The 7,049-nt window shown below is 32.8% G+C and overlaps 1 protein-coding gene across 11 annotated transcripts; it reads right to left on the bottom strand.

The window, feature by feature from the left end:
• Nucleotides 1-2,357: 2,357 nt before the first annotated feature.
• On the bottom strand, nt 2,358-6,806 carry LOC112765767 (calcineurin B-like protein 7). 11 transcript variants are annotated; one of them, XM_072223481.1, is made up of 11 exons: nt 6,637-6,800; nt 6,435-6,553; nt 5,996-6,225; nt 4,538-4,716; nt 4,309-4,391; nt 4,139-4,198; nt 3,917-4,025; nt 3,766-3,818; nt 3,482-3,562; nt 3,282-3,394; nt 2,358-2,987 (listed from the first exon to the last, which is right to left on the bottom strand). In XM_072223481.1, exons 4-11 carry the CDS (start codon nt 4,617-4,619, stop codon nt 2,918-2,920), a joined length of 651 nt encoding a protein of 216 aa, XP_072079582.1. In that variant the 5' UTR covers nt 4,620-4,716; nt 5,996-6,225; nt 6,435-6,553; nt 6,637-6,800; the 3' UTR covers nt 2,358-2,917. The 11 variants fall into 11 exon arrangements, with proteins under 11 accessions (XP_072079582.1, XP_072079583.1, XP_072079584.1 ...); XM_072223482.1 differs by having other exon boundaries at nt 6,477-6,553; XM_072223483.1 differs by having other exon boundaries at nt 6,021-6,225; nt 6,477-6,553.
• Nucleotides 6,807-7,049: the final 243 nt, after the last annotated feature.

Below are 7,049 nucleotides of genomic sequence, written 5' to 3'. Positions count from 1 at the left end.
AATAAATATAAGATGTTTGAACATGCTTTAGGATTAGCCTTACAAAATAAGATGGAATCGTCAGCAAAGAGGAGGTGGTTGACCTTGGGACATCGCCTATGTATCTGAAGACCCTGAATTAGTCTGTTTTGTTCTGCCTTGTGCAGCAAGAAGGAGAGACCTTCTGCACAGAAAAGAAAAAGATTTGGAGATAGAGGATCTCCTTGTCGAATACCTCTATTTGGTTTGAAGAAACCATAGGGTTGTCATTCCACAATGAAAGAATAAGAAACAGTTGTCACTAATTCTCGAATCCACATGGATCCACCAGGAGTTAAAACCAAACTTCTCCAATATAAACCAAAGAAAGTGTCATTCCACTCTATCATATGTCTTACTCATATCTATTTTAGCGTCATTTCATTTTCGAGTCTCCTTTTTTTGTTCTTCAAGTAATGCATACACTCATGAGCAATTAGGATATTATCAGAGATTAATCTGCCTTTAATAAAAGCACTCTGAGTAGGGTTTAGGGTTTAGGGTTTAGGGTTTAGGGTTTAGGGCTAATTAGTCTATTCATCATACCCTGAAGTCTATGTATAAGTACTTTAGAGATAATCTTGTAAAAGACTGAAGATAGGCTTATTGGTCTTACCTGAGTCATATATTTAGCATCAGAAATCTTGGAAATAAGACAGATCTGAGTGTGGTTAAAACCTTTCAAAATTCTACCCCCTGAAAAGAAGCTCTTAACTGCTCGAAACACATCACCACTAAGTATGTTCCAGAAGCTTTGAAAAAATTTTGCTGTCATACCATCATCTCCTAGAGCACTTTGAGGATGATGTTGCACGTTTCACTTCTTGCATAGTCACTGGTCTTTGAAGCCTACGGTTCATGTGAGTTGTAACCTTAGGTTCAAATTCAGTAAATAAAGGTTCAGGGTTCTCATGACAAGTGGAGGAGAATATGTCCTTGAAATTAGATTTAGCCACAGAAGCAATACCAGCATTTGAAGTAGCCACTTTACCATCATTGCCAGTTAGTTGCCAAATTTTATTCATTCGAGTTCAATTTCTAAATTTTTGATGGAAGAAAGTTGTATTTTGATCACTCGATTTGAGCTATTTGACTCTAGAGTTATCTTTCCAATAAGATTCCTCATTTTGTAATGTTTTTTCAAGTTTGTTCTCTATTTCTGAAATGATGTCGCCTCCATGAATTCCTGCTAAACGAAGTTCCTCTAATTCAGACTGTAGTAAATCAATCTCCACCTTCGAATTAGATCTGTGCTCTTGCTGCCATCTGACAATTTGATGCTGACAACGCTTTATTTTTCGTGCCAAACCTCTCTAACAATCTGCCTTATTTCATCATTAGAACACCATCTTTCTTGAAATTTGAATCGCCATTTAGATCTCTCAGTTCTCGAATTAGAGTCTAAGAGAAGAGGGGAGTGATCCGACCCTGATTCTGGCAGTCTAAGAAACGATGCATTGGGAGAGTTGCTGCCAATCAACTCCTACCAGGAATCGGTCTAGTCTTTCCTGTATCAACTCATCACCACTCCGCCTTCGACTAAGTGAATAGTCTTCCAACTATACCAATATCAATAAGGGAATTATCATCAATAAAACTGTTAAAAATTTTAATAGAAGAAAGAGATTTAACACCCCCACTTGATTTCTCCAATTGATTAGAAATGACATTAAAATTACCAATTAACACAACCTTACCATCGAACTGTTGGGTGACTGAAGTTAATTTAGCAAACTGAGCCATTCTATGTTGATCATTTGAACTGAGATAAACACCTAAAACACTATAGAGATCATTAGAGTCCTACTATTTTAATCTAAAAGTGATTAATGGTGTAAATTAATTCAATTTTTTTTAAAGTGACTAAATAATTTTAAAAGAATGGGATCCAAGATAGCAATTTGGTTTAACTGTTTCTCGTTTGGTCCTTTATGGGTTATTGGGTTTGGCTTGATCCGGGCAGCTTTCTTCCAACTATGATATGGGCTCAACAATATGGATTTAGTGATTGGGTTTCTTAAATTAAGGTGAGAGAAATGGTTAACATTAACGATGATAACACAATTTGAGTTGAATTTTGAAAAATCAGAAAATATCCAAACCCACTTTATAAGAGAATTGAGTAGAAATGTATATATATATAAATTATGTTATATGTACTTAAAAAATTAATCACTAAATCGGTTACTTGAATATAATTTATGTTAAAATATATATTAAAAATAAAATAAATAACACATTTATACATACTTTTTTTTAATGGACACATAGCTTTTATAATATTTCAAAACACTTATATTTTTGTCAAGTATATTCAAATTTATAAACAATATCTAGTATTTTAGAATACCATTTTATGATCTTGAATGTTTTATTTTGTATAATAAATTTTATTAGTGAAAAAAAATGAGTGGGGAAAAAGTATAGTAGAGTCGGATAGTATCAAAACCCGTCCCACTCAAAATTCTTCACATCAACCAGGGATCAAGTTACATAAAACTAATTACATTACCCCTGTTATATACATAAATGCTCAAAATTAAAGCTAGCCTTGCACTTGAATTTGCAATTCAAGTGAACAATTATTTGACCCAAGATAGAGTGCGCACTAGAGAAAACCTCACATAGTAGCATGAACTCTTGCAAAACTAAGTTCTTCTCTGAAGCTTTCTTGTGAAACCAGACACAATAGCACCGCAGGAGAGATCATCTCATCTCATATTATCTCTTAGGTATGTTCGGTTCGAGGTTAAAAATGGGGTTGAAATTTTTCATGGAACTTTTCCATGTGTAATTTTACTCATGCAACTAAACCATCAAACTTTACACCCCACTTTTAAGCACAAGTCTTGAAAGTAATAATATTTCAAAGGCACACCCTTTGATAAAAGCCAAAGCATCATACACATACATCTGCATCATCAACCTCTGAATTTACAACAAAACTGGGAAATGCTAAGGTTATATCCCTGCAAGATAGGGGGAGCAAACATTCATAAGATGAAACTCGGTCATCAAAATTCAAAACCATATGTTACTTGCATGCATTTATTATTATATTATATTATATTTCTACATAACTTTCAATTCGGACAAAGTGGTATATTAATTTAAGGATTAATGTCTAGACAATTCAATGAATGGTTCAACAATGAATGGTTTAGACACATTGACTCTTTAATGTACCACTTGCCCAAATTTGACAGTTCTTTTAAAAGGAATGGAATAACATTTAAGGTTCATGGAGAGGAGCTTATACTGACTTTAGATATGGTAGAGTCATGTTCTTTATCAAGGATGGATGCTTAGACACAAATGCTTTCCACTCATCCTGATCAATCCTTCCATCACCTTTTGTATCAGCATCACTAAAAGTCTGTGGAGGAAATTATATACAATTTTAGAAACATCAATTTCAAAGAGAACTTGAAAAGTAGTAATTAAGGTAAGGAATCTTAATAACCTTATCCACGATGGATTCCACGATATCAACTGAAAGCACAAGATCAGACTCGTGTAGAAGTGCCAACACCATCTCCTTCAACTGCATGAAACCATTATTACTTTAAGCAATGCAATAATAAAGTGAACCAAAAAGCATGATAGGGAATTTCTTTTTGATAATATATGCATACAGAATATTGAAACTAACGATAATAATAGAAGATTCATATATTTCAAAGAGCAACAAACTTAGCCGCTAATATTTAATGCTGATTTGTTAAAGGAATAGAAAAAGTACTATACCTCTTCACGTTCAATATACCCTGTCTGCCTTAGATCATATAACCTAAAAGCAACTGCAAAATCATTATATGCAACTTAATACAATGATGAATAATTGCATATAAACCATTTATGCAGTCCAATATATTATTTTGTCGGGGTTCTATCTTACATTTGATCTTGTCTTCCATAGATGCATCTGGGTGAAATACACCCAATGATCGAACAAATTCTCCAAACTCAATGACCCCATTTTTCTTGATATCAAATAGATCAAAAATCTACAAAGGAGAAACAAAAGTGACCATGCATTAGCAGGAGATTAAAACATGAAACAAAGCTAAGATTAAACACTTTCAAACCATAGATACACAATTAGATCAAAGTTACAAACCCTGTCCGCAAACAGATTTCTCTTGTTTTTATTCCTGAAGAGTGCAAGTTGGAATTCTTCCTGAAATTAAAATGTATGATCAAAATGTGGTAACCTTAATATCCAAGTACCAAAATTAGGGATACATGAAAATTGACATATCTAGAGGGGAAAAGAAGTGCAAAACTCACCCTGTGAATAAGACCATCTGCAATAATTGAATTGCTCAACTTCTTGTAAAGCTCATATAAGGCCTCAACTTCACTCACATTAACTGCAAAGAACAGAAAATAATAGACAAAATAACTTTTATAACTGTTTGTTAACCATGATGATGTAAATCTATGGTTTAGCTAAACAAATCAAATGCTCCTCTCAAGTACAGCTTCAAGAGTTTACCAGCTGATGATGGATACTCACAAGGTGTCTGAGAAGCAAGAACAATGGGTTCCTCGTAACCCGGTACTTTATTTATGACTTTCTTTGAATACTTGCACCCCATTAGAATAGAAGAAAGATTCACTCCCCAAACTTTCTTGACAGCAATCTTATTTGTTCATCCCAATGAAGCTACTAGAACTAACTTGGTGCTTGAGTATCTGAACAGAAAGTGTTTAAGGAGTAAATAAATAAACAATTCAGCCATAGTACACAGATATAGTATCTGACATAAAGAAACTACAATCTGTGAATAAAAAAAAATTATATCAGTCATATTACTTGCATCATTTGAGGAACGATAAGAACTCATGAACCTTATTCTAAATTTCTAATTGAAAGAGTGCATTAAAGTACAACTACGGTTAGAGTATTATATCGATCAATCACTGTAATTAGTACAAACATAAGTCAAACTATGATGTACAGTTGGTGAAATACACAGTTATTATTATTATTATTATTATTATTATTATTATTATTATTATTATTATTTAGAGCTAGAATCAATTTGATAGGGCTAGACGGCTCATAACTTTTTTAGTTTGGGAAGTTTTCAAAAAAGTCAAAGCAGATGAAGCAAAAAGTGTACTCAAGGAAAAATCTACAAAGGCAGAGGCAAATTTGATTAGCCAAACATGATTTCATGCTACTCTGTGGACGGTTACATCTTTTTCCTCACTTAAAAACACACTCAAGCCTTCTATGTAGTACATATAGCACTATAAATTAAACATAAAACGGAAAAAAAACTAATGCTACTTGCAAGAAACTAATCTGTTTTTTTAAAAAATAAGGGCTATTTTATTTTTAATTTAGATTTGTTAAAAGATTCATGATTTTGGAGGAAAAATATGTTTAAATAAATTTATTTAACAAGTTTATTTGGACGCATCGCCTTTGTTCAATTTTGATGGCTCAGATTGATTGCAAAACTATAATATTGAATGAAAGGGACATGAAAAATTATACAAAATCCAAGTCCTATTCAAAAACAAATGGCCATTACATTAATATTACACAGATACTGAAAGGAAAAACATTTCTTTCTTTTTTTTTGGATTTAGTTATCATACTTCATTCAGTTTTGACATCCACTCTGATTAAATATTCATGATAAAATAACATTACTCTAACATTTAAGAGATAATTGAGACCTATACAGACAAAAAATCAAAATAAGCTAGGTACTTATTAATTCATTGCTGGCCACACTATTAGAACATGTTCAATAGTATAGCCACGTTACCTTATTCATGAACCAACCAGTTATTGAACAAGTCGAAATAATAAAAAAGGACGCCTCATATATTAAAGAAATAAACGACAGAAAAATAGTTCACGAGGAATCTATGAAAGAATAACCAATATCCTAATTTTTGCAGACGAAAAGGAAAAAAGAATTAAAAATTGTACTCTATTTTGAAATATAGATACAACCTATAAGAATAGAAAACACACTAACTGAGGAAGCTTAGGCCAGGGGAGTAGATCTTGCTTCCATTGTAAAGAGGCACCAGAATTTTTTATTTTGCTTGAAAGAATAAGAGAAAGGAGATTGAAGCTGTGAAACACGTCTCCAAGAGGCGGTAGGCGTGATGATAATAATGGCAAAGTCAGAGGCATTAATTTAGTTCGTTGAATTTGAAATGCATATCGGCACCGCTTTACTGAAAAATATCAATGAGATCACAGTACACGAGGCCATCAATTAAATAATTAACCTTTTCGTCATTCATGACTCACGAGTAGTACCAAATTAAAGTTCACTTCGAATTTGAATTCTCAACCTCTTATTAGTAATGCTCAATTTCTACTAATATTTTAATTTAATGTAAATTATTCACAAGATTCAGATGAGAAATCAATACAACCCTACATATGGCAGTGTAGAAGAATAAGAAGAAGGAGAAGAAATGACTTTGTTCGTTCGTTCGTTCGTAGGCGTAGCTTTGAAATGCAGATTTGCACGTATGAAGCGAAACGATTTTTTCGTTGCTGACATAACGAATACAATTTGATTGGAATATTCGAGAAGAAGAAGAAGAAGAGTGCGAATATATAACGAAAGAGGGACAGACCTGACGGGAGACGGACGTCGGACGTGAGCTTCTTGAATGGAGATGACGTGGAAGGGAAGGAGGTGTTTTGGAGTGTTATTGTTATAGTTTCATTTTTGCGGTGGCTTCATGAATGAATATTTATAATCTCAAATCACAAGCAACCATCCATTTAGGCGCGGTCCGCCTCACCTTTTTCTCTTAAACAGTTAAATCAACACATTTGCTCGTTTACTCTATTTCAATTTTTCTCATTTTTTTAGTGTTTTTAATTTTTTAACAATTCCACTTACGTATTTAAAATTATAATAAAAATATCTTAATAAATTTAATATCAATTTCAGATCAAAAGAGATGTCATCAGTCATCACTCCTTAGGATAGTTTTTGTCATATTTAATACATCATTAGTACATCTGTTTAAATTTACAAATT

The sequence above is a fragment of the Arachis hypogaea genome, chromosome 17 (genome assembly GCF_003086295.3).
Source record: "Arachis hypogaea cultivar Tifrunner chromosome 17, arahy.Tifrunner.gnm2.J5K5, whole genome shotgun sequence".
Classification (NCBI taxonomy): domain Eukaryota; kingdom Viridiplantae; phylum Streptophyta; class Magnoliopsida; order Fabales; family Fabaceae; genus Arachis; species Arachis hypogaea.
This window is presented reverse-complemented; position numbering and strand designations above follow the sequence as displayed.

What these genes read in the sequence shown, in the direction of transcription:
- LOC112765767 (XM_025811623.3), bottom strand. Translation starts at nt 4,619, where the DNA reads ATGGGGTGCAAGTATTCAAAGAAAGTCATAAATAAAGTACCGGGTTAC. An exon ending in CAGATGGTCTTATTCACAGG is followed by an intron (nt 4,199 to 4,308) that starts GTGAGTTTTGCA and finishes TTTTAATTTCAG; the next exon opens with GAAGAATTCCAACTTGCACT. An exon ending in TGGAATCCATCGTGGATAAG is followed by an intron (nt 3,395 to 3,481) that starts GTTATTAAGATT and finishes TTTCCTCCACAG; the next exon opens with ACTTTTAGTGATGCTGATAC.